Raw genomic sequence first — 14,150 nt, 5'->3', positions numbered from 1 at the left:
GAAAGACATTTCAGAAATACTGATATATTTCCCATTAATTTGTTCAACACTATCATCCGCAGCATTTTAGCAGCAGCTAAATATTTGACATGCAAGGATACAATATGGGTAATTTTTTCATCATGACATCGGTATCCACAGAGTTGAACACACTATCCACACTGAATGTAAAATCAATCACTTTTGTAGCTCAGTCTGACTGAGAAGTCATTATGGAACCCAGGCTCCTTAGCGAGATCCATTTGTGTCTGATAGGTGTGGGATTTCAGTAGGGTGATACCACACCTGGATAAAGAAGTTTCTTATGAGTGATGAGTTGGAGATCACTGTTTTAATCTTAAGAATACATCCAATTTATTCAATAATAACTAAAAGTGGGCAGTCAATATGTACAGTGTATAGCCTTATCAAAATATTAACTCAATTACAAAACAAAACAACAGCAAAGAAACAAACAAAAAACTTCCTAGTGAAACGAAAGAAAACCAAAGAACAAAAGTAATCAAAGCTCAAACCAAAATCCCAAAACAAGAATTGTGCTAAACAGCCTTCTTTTACTGTTATTTTATAGCAAACACTGACAGCAAATGACTGTCCTTGGCAACACAGTAGAAAACGAGTTACTTCTGGTAACAATCTTTACAAGAGAAATTTAAGTAGGTTTCCTTTTTTGGAGTGTGGGTTTGAAGAATATGGACACCCAAGACTTAGCAGAATACATGTTACCAACTTTGGCTCAAATCTTTACAATTTTGTAGAATGATTTTGTAATTTTCCTGGATGACCTATCAGGACAAGGTAAATTTACACTCTCAGAATCTTCCTGCTTGCCTTGCAGGTTTTGATCTGTCTCAGCACATGTCTGAATCCTTCTACATGTTCACTCTTGCTGAGCCAGAGCCCAGATGAAATTAAGGGCTATTCATTGCAATGAAACAAAAATAAAGGAAGAAAATACAGCAGATGATAGCTATGATTACTGGGAAGGAGATGAAATATTTGCTTTGCACATGCAGAGCTTCCCCTATAGAAGATCTCTTCAAAGGAGGCCTTGTCCTGGTCAGTTCCATGTTCCAGTTTCTGCTGGAGTATTTCACACCTAGGGAAGGAAGGAACAATAACCCGGTTAGTGTTTTTCAATTCAGCTCTACATCTCACACTAGATCTATTAAGCTGGACAATCTATTACAACTTATCATCTGCTGAGGTCATTGCCTGGATCCCCAAGTGTCACAGAGCACTTGGGCTTGTAATTATTTCTCAGCTTTTAAAAACAGCTAGAAACTGAGCTGTGAAATACACACTATACTGGAGTTTAAAAAAAAACCTATATTACTCCAATAGTCCATGTATAATATATAGAATAATAACATTGTAGCAATGTCTGAATCTGAATTCAAGAGAGATGTGATCAACCTAGAAAAACATGTGGATGCTTTATGGGGAACCTGCCTAGAATTGAAGTGAAGGTTATGATTATTTCTCTAGTGCAGGATCCTGACAGGGTACCACTCATCAACCCCTATATCTGGAAATAAGCAGTGAAAATATATCACATGAAGTCCACAGGCACTGCATGGGTCCTATAATCAGGAAGAATGTGTTAACTGAAAATATTTCTAACACTAGGAACTGAATTTTAAAACTGATGGCCATGAAGGAACATAACAACACACCTGTACATCTAAGACTGTTGTAGAGCACTCTGTCAAATATGCAAATTATTTGTATTCACATAACACTAATATCTTATACTACAGCAAACTGTTTAGTTTCCGCAGTTAATGCTATTATAAAAATCTCCCAGGATATTTTGGAGACATAAAAAACAAATCTTATATGGGATAGATACATAGTGGGCAAAGTATATAGACAGCTCAGTCAGTGATATGCTTTCCCCTCATGAACCAGACTCAGAATCAGGGTTCTTGGCATATTATTCAATCTGTCTTAGCAAGTTCCAAAGGCTGTGTAGGGTAGGCTTCTCTGCCAGCAAAGGATCACGTGTTGGTGGTGGACTAGCCTCACCTTCATTGTTTTAGCCTTTTCCCAAAGTAAACAGTTCCTTCCATTAGAGGCTCCATTTATCATTGCCTGAATGACTTGGTGTCCAAAGGTATGATCCCAGAAAAATAGGAAGTCACTATAAATAGGATCCAATGGATCAATTTTCTTCAAATAATATGATTGTGTCAGGGATATTTTGAGTAAGGTAAGGCTAACTAGTTGAAGGTCAAATACTTGCATGGATTAACTAACACTGAGTAATAGTTCATGAAAGGGCTGCATCACATAGTACAATTTCACTCTTTAGCTGATGGATATGAGGATATCATCTTCTTCCGGACTACCCTGAGGATCATTACAGACCTCATGTGCCCTAGAGACTCTGTGGATATCTATTCTTGTTCTGGAATCTCTGGATCCAAGGAGACTTCTTTTCTACTTTCTGAACCTTGCTTCTCAAACACCTACCTGATTTTATATTACCAGACCTGTCTGAAGGTCCTAATTTCTCCCAACCCCCCAATTAGGCTGAATCTAACTCTGAGAAAATGATCTTGAATAACAGCAATTGCAGAATGTTACACAAATAACATAGTGTGAGTTCTTTAGAATATCATTATTATTATTATTATTATTATTATTATTATTATTATTATCAAGGGGCTCCTGAAACAGCCCTGTTTTGCACCACAGCTATGGGAATTGTGCTGGATACAGGTACAACTACAAGCAACACAATCTCTCAATGATTAGAATCGAAACCAAATTATAAGGCAAAGTTTTACTGAGTAGAGGAAGCTGGAAAGGCAATGGTAGCAAGCAGTGAGGAAAGAATCTGGAATGCTGAAAAGACATAGTAAGCCACCTGACATTACAGTGGGCCTTCATAATTCTTCCAGAGCAGTAAAGGGACATAACATGGATTTTATATACTAATGTCCTCCTCGACTCTATGTACCATATACCGATGATTTTCTCCAAAAGTTTTCAATGAGGATCAGTAATATGGCCCCTAGCCAGTAGAAAGTATGACTATATATGAGCTTTTGTGTCCCTTTTTATTTCACTTGGGAGCTAGGTAGAGTTGCATACTAAATGGACTGCTGTATTTGATTTTTCATGGGTGCAATCTGAAATCTCAGGGGCTTTACTCATCATGCTTGGTCGCTAAAGACTGACACGGTTGCAAGTCTACACAAACAGACACACAAACACATATAGACATAGAAACACAGTTGTATATATCCATACCACAAACACTTACAAAGGCATTTTGCATTATACAAACACACAACTTAGAATAAACACACTGAGTCACAGCTGGTACACACACACACACACACAAACACACCCCAACACACACACCACATAGCACAAAAAGACTGAAACAAAAACACATACATCAATGAAATTCTTGCTATTATCTAGCATATTTTTGTTGTATGAGCATGTAGTGGGATCTATGGGTTTTAGACTCAAGGGGGCTTTGCAGCCCTGACCTGTACTTATCTCCTCTTTAGAAACTTTTTCTATGCAAATACTTGCTGGTTCTACAAGGACATTAAAATCTCTACACAGATATCCTGGACAACGTAGCACTAAATTGCCAAGAAAGAGCTTTCTACCTATAGCCTCCAGTAAGCCCCATTTTGACTCATCACAGTCCCCTCACTAAACCTACACTGAGTCCTTTTTAGCATCTGAGGAAGACTGTGACTTTGATCATTACTCAGGAAGTTTGCAACACCTTACTTATTATATGATATTAAATCATTCTCAAAATCAGTCAGGGGAAATCTAGTTAGATGACCTGTTGTGACATATCTGAAATGCAGCACTCTACACAACTCTGAGAATCTATCCTGAAACAGAGCCATGCCCAAAATATAGTTAGCAAAACAATGTCAGCAGAATGATGTCCTGTAGGCTTCTATGTATGCCCATGGTTAAGCCAATAAGAACAGCCAGAATATCCCAGGCAATAACTCTAAGCAGGAAAAATGAAAAAATCTAATACTTAGTTTAAAAATAGTAGTATTGTTTAATGATTTGTTGGTTTAAATAAGAGACAGATCTCCACCTGGTAGTGGACAGGAGATAAAAAGTCTACTGGACATCGAACAACAGGAAGTATCAGGTTTATTGAGAGACCTAGGCCCAAAGAAATAAGTTAAGAATGACTACACAAAATCAGATGTCCTTAACTGGCCTTACAAAATACCCACAAAGGTACAGATTGGCATAAGCACCCATAAACACACATACACAAACACACACACACATAAAAACATAAGGGAGCAAAAAACAATGAAGAATCTATCATGCTAGATGAACAAATATTTTAGACTATGCAGAGCAGATATTTAAACTGAGAATTTCAACTCTAGTATTCTTACTAGAGAAATAGAAATCCCTATAAAACATTCTTGGTCATATGAGGGGTATATATGGAGAAATTTTTACATAAAGCCTCAAAACTCTTACACCAACTGAGATTGTGAGAAGCCTTTCCTACATCCCTGCTCATTCAGCCAGCTCCAGACCACAAGGCCCAGGAAGGAAAACTCCAACAGCACTCAAAGAAAATAGGACTGACATGCTGCTACTCAGGTTCACTCAGTGTGAATCAAGATCTATAGGGGAAAAGGTTGGGGTGGGGGACAAAAACTTCCAAAAGGCAACAATGAAATCCACTGATTTGTCAGTTCCACTAAGCTATCATTCCTGCAATCTATGTCCTACCTAGAAACCTACCTGATGCCCATAAAGCAAATGAGCTTCAGGACTTTACTTCTTCCTTCAAAGCTCTCCACTGATCTGAAGAAGGACTCCAGCACAGCACCCTTCAAACTTAATATCATGTAGAGTTGTGATGTGTAATCAACTAATCTCCCCTAGTGAACTGCAGATTATAACAGGGCAGAAAAAATTGCTTGCTAAACATATAGTTTCTTGAAAAAGGCTACCTCCAGAGAAAGCCTTGTAGATGATCACCTAAATAAACACTTGGAGGAGACACAGGGGAGTGCCTGGATAAGTTGGTGGATATTTCATTGGATTGTCTATGTTTATGGTTAGCCATGAGGGCAATCTGCCTCTGATACACATCATCCTACCTGCTACTGCTTAGCACTTGGGATGTATGTTCTTGGAGGTCTCATCACAGAACCTCTTTTCTTCACCATAGGATGCTTTCTGGTCAGCCTGCTCTACCAGCAGCTTTCTGTTCTCATTCAGCAACATCCTTACTTTTTCCTTCAATTGATTGCATTCTTTCAGGAGGTAGGTGTGCTTGAAGCTGAACCAAAAACAAACAAACAAAGAAACAAACAAACAAACAAACAAACAAACAAGGTGATTCCCAGCAAGCTTCTATTTGCATGCCACTCCACCAAGTACTATGATCTCTGCAAGGGCCCAGATCCCCAGACAGCCCCAGACTAGAGTCCACAGTATACCCATCAGTCCAAAACAGAGGCAGGTCAAATCCAGGGACCAGCCACATGCCACAAGAATCAAAGGACTTCTGAAAACCCTGACACTAAGTGTGCCCCATGTACATCACAGAGGAGGAAATGTACCTCATGGTTGCTTATATGTCTGTGGTACCAGAAAACCATCAGCAGGAAGAGTGCAAATCAACTCTGAGGGAGGAGAGGAGACCCAAAAGGTATAAAATCTTTCCATTTTTGTCATGGATCCCAGATCTTTTAATCTGCTGTCAGAACCCTAGAGGTCAGGGTTGCTTGAGATTCCCAGCATGGTGGAAATTGGTTCTATACAGAGGATCCTGAATTTGGAAGAATAAAGACTGACTGTCTTGGACAATCTTCACACTTAGGAAAAATGAGTCCAAGAGGTACAAATCCAAGACCCTTGCCTCAAGGGAGGGCTCCTATTAAGAAACAGATAGTATAGAACTAGAGCTCTTACTTTTGTTCAAAGTCCTGGAAGTCCACAAGCATTCTCTGCCTAGTTCAGGGTCTCAGCTGTGTCTGGGACTCACCTGTAGGAATCTTTATCTTCTATGAATTCCTTGTACATCTCAATGGTATCACTTATTGACTGTGTCATTTTTTCCATATCTAACATTGTCTTCTCATGTTGTGATTTAATGATGGCGAATTCAATGTTCATCCTGTGGTAGAGCATGGCCCAAAGAGTAAATAATCCTCTGAACTAAAGCAATCAAGTATCATGTGCAAAAAGGCTGTATCTGGACTACCCAAGCCAATTGTATGCCACATCATTGCTCCTTCAAAATGGGTCCTATTGGTACTGATTAAATATCTTGTGCAGAGGACAGCAGAGCCAGGCGACCAAATGGAGATGGCTGACCTTCAAGAGCTTCTTTTGTGAGCCTGAAAGAATATACTAGTTCTGTGAGATGTTTCTACTAGACTGTGACACAGGCTTTGGTCCTTAGATATAAGGATTTTTCTCCTCTTAGTTTTAAGGCAGGGATAATCCTTTGATCCAATTGCTAAATGAATTCTCAGAGGACATAACTAGTATTTACAAAGAAAAAGGCTTTATAACACCTCCTACCCCAGGAGATTCCTTGTGATACCAAGGTAAACACAGGGAACAAAGTACCCTGATGATCAACTTGGGCCTCTAAGGACTCAACACTACCATGCACTACAAACTGTGCATCACACAAATCCTCAGATCCCATCCAAGGTCTCAGAACCCCAGATCCTGAACAAAACACAAACAACTAACTTCACACACACACACACACACACACATACACACACACAAGTTAAAACGCCAAATAAATCCAGGTAGGTTCCACAGTCTGAGAGTACAATGAACAAAATTATATTAAAGCAATAATGGCCTGCAGACATTGCATTCTTACACAGTAAGGCAGCAATTGTGACCAGTTGTTAACAAAACCAATCAGACTCCAAGCACAGCAAGGGCAAGTACAAAAGAGGATGACCATAGAACACACAGCTCTTATCCAACAATTTAACAACTGTCAAGACTTCTTATAATGAATGTGAGAGATGACACACTCCATTATGAGAGAAAATGTGGGTTAACAGAGAGGGCACAATACAGTCAACAGGATACAGGGCATAATTTTACCTGTAGTTCAAATCAGTATTCATGTCAATGTCCAAGATTCGAAAAAGTTCTAATCTCTCAGCATTTATCTTCCTGATATAAAATTTCATATCTTCTACTTTATTCATATTCTTCATATGATTAGTGATGTTGCAATTTTGGGGTGATGTTTTCCCAGCAGACACTGAAGATAGATAAACACAAATGCATTTGCATAGTTGATGGCCCAGGGCAGGGGAGACCATTCTGAGTCCCAAAGAGAAGGTTGAGGAAGAGAAAAGCTAGAGACAGGATTAATCACTGAAAAAGCAGAAAGGCTATATTTGAGCTGGTCTGCTAAGTTATATTCCTCTTCCCAACCACCACTGTTGGTCACAACTAACACACACTATTTATTATATTACCCCTTGCCCTGAAATCCATAAGCTGCCTCACACATAAAGATTTGGGGAACAATTTCAGCTCATGTCATATGTTATGCCAAGAAAACCATTAATACCTAGTCATGTGTGTTCAAACTCAAAGTGGCTGAGACATCAACAAATGACCAGATTAGAATCCTCCTCTGTTCTCTGCATCAGAGACTCATGTATCCTACAATAATTTAGAAGATGAAGTGCTTCAACTCCCTACCAATAAGGGACACATTGTTATTCTCATAGTGCCTTCTCAGGGCATTCTTTGACACTCTAAATGAAATTAAATGGCTCCTAGAAAAGAAGCTGCAGGATTGTCAATTCCTGGCTCTGTCAAATGAATTTTCAGAAATTTTAGTCTCTTGGTCTGTCATTAAGAAAGTCCAAGGCTCCAGCTCTTAATATCTACTCAGGGAAGGCTCAGCTCAAGCCAACCTGTTCCAGAATTTCCCAAACTCTGCCCAAGACTCACTGTGCCTTCCCCAGAATGATTTCCTTCTTCTGTTTTTACAAGAAAGAATGCCAGATTCCTTCTGTCTTGGTCTGGTCTCTCCTTGATCACCATTCTCCTTGTGAAATTGCCTGCGCAGCCAGGAAAACATGCCTGATTGAGAACCCAAAAGGCACTGAAGGAATATCCCACAGGCAGTTGCTGTAGCCACGACACAGGTGACATCACAGAAGATTCTAGTTCTATCCTAGATACAAGAGATTGTCCAAGGAAGGCATTACTGATGATGTCACTGGGAAAGGCTAAGGCCTATTTGATAACTAGATCTCCCCAAATTTACCAGTTTCTGTTGTGCATTTCCTAGAGCCTCTCCTGTGACCTGGCAAATACCCTATTGCAACCTCTCTTTCTAAATTCAGAGATTTTTCATATGCTTCATTAGAAGACAAGTGCTTTCGATGGGAAGCATTGGTTAGGACCCTGATATGCAGAAGAGATTTTTGTTAGCATCCAAATCTCTAGGGATGGTGAAGAGATATTTCTCAATAATAAATATACTATCTGAGTGAATTCATGTGACATACAGTCTAATTCCCCAGGTTTTCCCTGTTTCACAAAGGCCAATATCTTTCTCCTATACCTTTAATTGTATAAAATCTGGATAATATCTTGTTACTGTGCATATCTTGATACTTGGTATTGTTCCTATATACATATCCATGTGTTTCAAAAAATCTCCCGTTTATAATCCCATCTTTTGCAAGGAAAACTCCCTTTTCTTTGGAACATAGGGGCTCAGCGACAGGACAAATATAAAGTGGTAAACTTTCTGTCCCATCTTCAAATTATTAACTTCCACACCCTCCCTTTCTAAAATACAACCAGACAATTAAAGTGGACATCATTGAGGAAAGGTCAACCTGGACTGTACTGCATTGTAGCCTCATAGCCATCAGTTCTCTAATATCAGTCTTCCTGAATTCCCAAGTGCAGGCATGGGATGCTGGGGTTGTATCATAATTCTCTACTCATAGCAAACATAAAACTCATGAGGTAGGGCAAGGAGTGGAATGGCCTGAGTTCAGGTTAAACTTCAATTTTAATGGGTCTATAAGTTCAGGATGGAGTCCCTTTGGCTTTGTCATCTGAGGCTTCTGTGTTCTTATGCTGGGTGTGCTGAATCTGTGCTATAATGAAACCTATCCTCACAGATGCAAGATGAAAAATCATGTATGTCTTTTGCGGGAAGACATCTGCCTTTGACTACCACCTGGAGCCACACAATACCAACATGCAGAGCTCACAATTGAGGGGCAGATATTGTTGATACCTTAGAAGTTGAGGGCCTTTTCTTCCAATATGGAGCCCATATTTTGGCAATGTGATTTTTCCTTTGGTTTTTCACTATCTGTGGCTTGGTTGTTTCCTGGCCTAAAGGATTCTGGATGCACCCTACTTTACAACATCTAGCCCTTCTAGATGTTAAAGTGTTTGCCGGTGTATACATACTAGAGTTAGTAGAACAATATATTTTGCCCCATTTTGATAAAACTTTAATTTTGTTTTTGTATTAATATAGTTTTTGCTCATTCACATTACATGATGCTTACTGCAACCCCACACTCACAATGTTTCCCCAAAATTCATGAACTCTTATTCTCTGATCAGATGAGGGGCAACTATCTCAGAACATCTCTTCTTCTACCAAAGTCAACTTACCCTGTCCTGTGAAAAGGTGTCGAGGGTGCTGTAAAAGGATGTCTTTTGCTTGGCTTTTCTCTTGCTCCATTTCCTGGATATGACAAGTTCATACAGAACTGTCCTGGAACATGGTACTTCATTCAGATGGTTCACAAGAAGCACTGGTTTTGTTAATGTTCCATCAAACCTACTCCCACTAGTGTCCTAACCCTGGCAAAGGCAATGAGACATGAGGCATCTATTCCAGGAGTTTCTGATTATTCTCAGAGCAGCAGTACAGCAGCCTACAAAGCTGGCAAAGTTAAGTGAGGTCAAACAGGGAACCTAAGAGCCTACTGCTTCTTTCATAAAGTATGTTCTAGAGGATTACCGTATCTAAACACACATAGTTTCATATGCACTGGACACTAAAGTGCTCAGCATACATTGCTTTTGTCACTCAGTTTCCCCAAATATTAGAAGTCCCCAAATTTGGAGAAATTTGAAGGAAAAAATATGTTCCTGGGGTTGGCGATACCTCAAAAAAGTGTGAGGACAGAGAACTGTTTGAGAATCAGAGACCAAATGCTTACCAAGATCAAAGTCGAAGCCCAATAGGAAGATCTAAATAATATGCCATTGGATGAAACATGAAATTCGGAAGCCATAGGCCATGAAGGTAAGTCTTTGGCCTTCAGGCAGATCTATTTCGAATTTTCTGAGGAACCTCCAGATTGATTTCCATAGTTGTCATAGTACTATGCACTCCCACCAGAAATGAAGTTTTGATTCTCTTTTCTCACATTCTCACCAACATGTGCTTTTGCCAGTTTTTGATCTTGGCCATTCTTTATTGGAAAGTATACGGCCTTATACCAATCTCAATTGCTTTGGTTTTCATTTCCCGGAAGACTAAGGACTTTCCACATTTCTTTAACTGCGTCTCAGCCATTCAAGTTTCCTTGTTTTGATTTTTTTCTATAGTTCTTTGCGACTTTCAGACTGGGTTCTTTTCTTTTTGGTGTTTATCTACTTGAGTTCTTTAGATATTTTGGAATGTAAGGTTAGTGAAATTTTTTTCCCATTATGTAGGTTACCAATTTGTCCTACTGACTATGCCCTTTGCCTTACATAAGTTTTTCAGTCTCATGAGGTCCCATTTATCAATGTTTGATGTTAGAACCTGAGCCATCGGAGCGTATTTAGAAAATTTGCCCCTACTCCTGTGAGTTTGAAGATCTTTCTCAATTTCTCTTCAATTAGATTCAGTCAATCTGGTTTTATGTTGAAGTCTTTGATCCACCTGGCCTTGAGTTTTATTCCTGGTGACAAATATGGATCTACTTTCATTTTTATACATACTTACTTACTGACAGTAGGACCAGCACCATTTATTGAAGATGCTTTCTTTTTTCCATTGTATATTTTTGGCTTCTTTGTCAAAGATCATGTGTCGATATGTATGGTTAAATTTCTGGGTCTTCAATTAATTTTGTTTTTATATTTTAAAATATTTTAATCTTACACTTCAAATTTTATCCTGTTTCCTGGTTTCTGGTTCAAAACCTGTTATCTCATGCCCCCTCCATCTGCATCTATGAGAGAGTTCCCCACTCACACAAACACTGCTGTCTCCTTGCCCAGGCATTCCCCTATACTGGGGCATTGAACTTTCAAAGGAACAAGGGCCTCTCTTCCCATTAATGTCTGACAAGGCCATTGTCTGCTGCATATGTAGCTAGAGCCTTGGGTTGCTCCATATGTACTCTTTGATTGGTGGTTCAGTTCCTGTGAGCTCTGGAGTATCTGGTTGGTTGACATTGTTGTTCTTCCAATAGTTGCAAATCCATTTAGCCCCTTCAGTCCTTTCTCTAACTCCTCAATTGGGGACCCTATGCTCATTCCAAAGGGTTGCTGCAAGCATCTGTTTCTGTATTCATCAGTCTTAGGCAGAGCCTCTGAGGAGACAGCTGTAGCAGGCTCCTGTCATCAAACACTTCTTCGCATCTTTGATAGTGTCTGAGTTTGGTGTCTGTATATGGGATGGATCCCCAGGTGGGAATTCTCAAAATGGCCTTTGCTTCAGTCTCAGTTCCACAGCTTGTCTCCACATTTCTTCCTGTGACTCTTTTGTTCACTCTTCTATGACACTTTTTTTGTTATTCTAAATGAATTTGCAAATTGCTTTTCTAAGTATAAGAACAATTGATTTGGAATTTTGATGGGGATTGCATTGAATCTGCAGATGCATGATGGCCATTTTTACTATATCAATCCTGCCAATCCATGAGAAGGGGAGATCTTTCTATCTTCTGAGATGTTCTTTGATTTCTTTCTTCAGAGACTTGAAGTTCTTGTCATAAAGATATTTCACTTGCCTGGTTAGAGTCTCTTTCAAGGTATTTTCTTTTGTTTGTGACTATTGAGAAGGATGTGGTTTCCCTAATTTGTTTCTCAGCCTGTTTATTTTTTGAGTAAATTAAGGATACTGATTTGTTTGATATAATTCATATCCAGCCACTTTGCTGAAGTTGTATATCAGGTTTAGTAGTTCTCTAGTGGTCAGTGCTTCTAATCATTGGTTGTGTGCTGACCCCTGTGGTTGAATTATGGGAAGCTGCTAACCCCTGTTGTTGGAAAGCTGGAAGAAGCTGAGGAGGGGGGAGGGCAACCCTGTTGGAGGACAAGAACACTCAGTAAACCTGGACCCTGGAGATCTCTCAGATGCTGCAATACCAACCAGGCTGCATACAACAGCTGTTATGAGGCCCCCAAAATATATACAGCAGAGGACTGTCAGGTGTGGATTCAGTCAGAGAAAATGCACATAATCCTCAAGAGAATGGAGGCCCTAGAGAGTTCAAAGGTCTGGTGGGGGTGGGCGTGGGGGTGGGGATATCCTGTGGACACAGGGGTTTGGGGGTGGTGGTATGGGATATGGTATGGTGGTGGACCAGGAGAGGAAAAAAATCTGGATTTTAGCCTGGCATGGTGACGCACACCTTTAATTCCAGCACTCAGGAGGCAGAGGCAGGCAGATTTCTGAGTTCCAGGCCAGACTGGTCTATAAAGTGAGTTCCAGGCAGCCAGGGCTACAGAGAAACCCTGTCCCAAATCAAAACAAAACAAAGCAAAACAAAATAAAACAAAAACAAAAAAGAAACAAAAAAATCGGGAGTTTAAAATATATAAAGGAAACAATTTTAAAAAATAGAAGAAAGAAAAAAAGAAGGAATTCTCTGTTGGAACTTTTGTGTTCAGTTAAGTATATGATCCTTTCATCTGCAAAAAGTGGTATTTAAATTTCTTCCTTTCCAATTTGTATCCCTTTGTCCTCCTGCTGTTGTCTAATTGCTCTGGCTAGGACTCTGAGTACAATATTGAATAGGTAGGGACTGAGAAGGCAGCCTTGTCTACTCCCTAATTTTAGTGGGATTGCTTCCAGTTTCTCTCCCTTTAGTTTGATGTTGGCTACAGGATTGTTGTATATTGATTTTACTATGTTTAAGTATGGGCCATGAATTCCTGATCTTCCCTAGACTTTTATCATAAATAGATGTTGAATTTTGTCAAATGCTTTCTTAGCATATAATGAAATGATCATGCAGTGTTTTTGTTTGAGATTTTTTAGATAGTGGATTATACAGATGGATTTCTGTATATGGAACCTTCCCTGCATCCATGGGATGAAGTCCACTTGATAATGATGAATGATCTTCATGATTTGTTCTTGGATTTGGTTTTTGAGAAGTAAAATGCATAATTTTGCACTGGTATCCATAAATGAAATTCAGAAGTTCTTTCTTTGTTGGGTCTTTGTGTGGCTTTGGTATCAGTGTAATTATGGCTCCATAGAGCACATTGGGTATTATTCCTTTTGTTTCTATTTTGTGGAATAGTTTGAAGGGAATAGGTATTAGGTCTTGTTTGAAGGTTTGAAAGAATTCTGCACTAAACCCATCTGGCCCGGAGTTTTTGTTGGTTGGGAGATTTTACCCATTGCTTCTATTTCTTTAGGGGTTATAGGACAGTTCACATGGTTTATCTGATCCTGATTTAATTTTGGTACCTGGTATCTGTTAAGATAATTGTCCATTTCATACAGATTTTCCTGTTTTGTTGACTACAGCTTTGTAGTAGGATATGATGATTTTTTTTTTATTAACTTGGTTTCTGTCATTATGTCTACTTTTTCATTTCTGATTTTGTTAATTTGGATACTGTCTCTGTGCCATCAGGTTAGTCTGGATAAGGGATTTTCTATCTTGTTGATTTTGTCAAACAATCAGCTCCTTGTTTTGTTGATTTCATTGTATAGTTTTTTGTTTGTTTATTTGTTTGTTTGGTTGGTTGGTTGGTTGATTTCAGCCCTGAGTTTGATTATTTCCTTCCATCTACTCCTCTTGGGTATATTTGCTTCTGTTTGCTCTATAATTTTCAGATGTTCTGTCAAGCTGCTAGCATATACTCTCACCAGTTTCTTTTAGGAGGTATTCAGAGCTATAAGTTTTCCACTTAAC

At 39.2% G+C, this 14,150-nt stretch overlaps 1 protein-coding gene across 2 annotated transcripts in view; it reads right to left on the bottom strand.

Annotated features, from left to right (window-relative positions):
• Positions 1–381: 381 nt before the first annotated feature.
• The window catches only part of LOC147001816 (uncharacterized), a 104,439-nt gene continuing 90,670 nt past the window's right edge, over positions 382–14,150 (bottom strand). The window contains exons 1-4 of one of the 2 annotated variants that reach the window (XM_085828615.1): positions 7,972–8,114; positions 7,105–7,267; positions 6,014–6,145; positions 382–1,099 (exon numbers count right to left, since the gene is read on the bottom strand). In XM_085828615.1, the coding sequence (XP_085684741.1) occupies positions 919–1,099; positions 6,014–6,145; positions 7,105–7,267; positions 7,972–8,101 (606 nt within the window). In that variant the 5' untranslated portion in view covers positions 8,102–8,114 and the 3' untranslated portion in view covers positions 382–918. Of the gene's footprint in view, positions 1,100–6,013; positions 6,146–7,104; positions 7,268–7,971; positions 8,115–14,150 lie in introns of those variants that run through there. The other variant, XR_015044646.1, reaches the window with a different exon arrangement.

The sequence above is a fragment of the Mus caroli genome, unplaced genomic scaffold, assembly GCF_978045245.1.
Source record: "Mus caroli unplaced genomic scaffold, Mus_caroli_1 scaffold_12, whole genome shotgun sequence".
In the NCBI taxonomy this organism is placed as follows: domain Eukaryota; kingdom Metazoa; phylum Chordata; class Mammalia; order Rodentia; family Muridae; genus Mus; species Mus caroli.
Note: the sequence above shows the minus strand (reverse complement) of the source record. Positions and strands in the feature narration are given on the sequence as shown.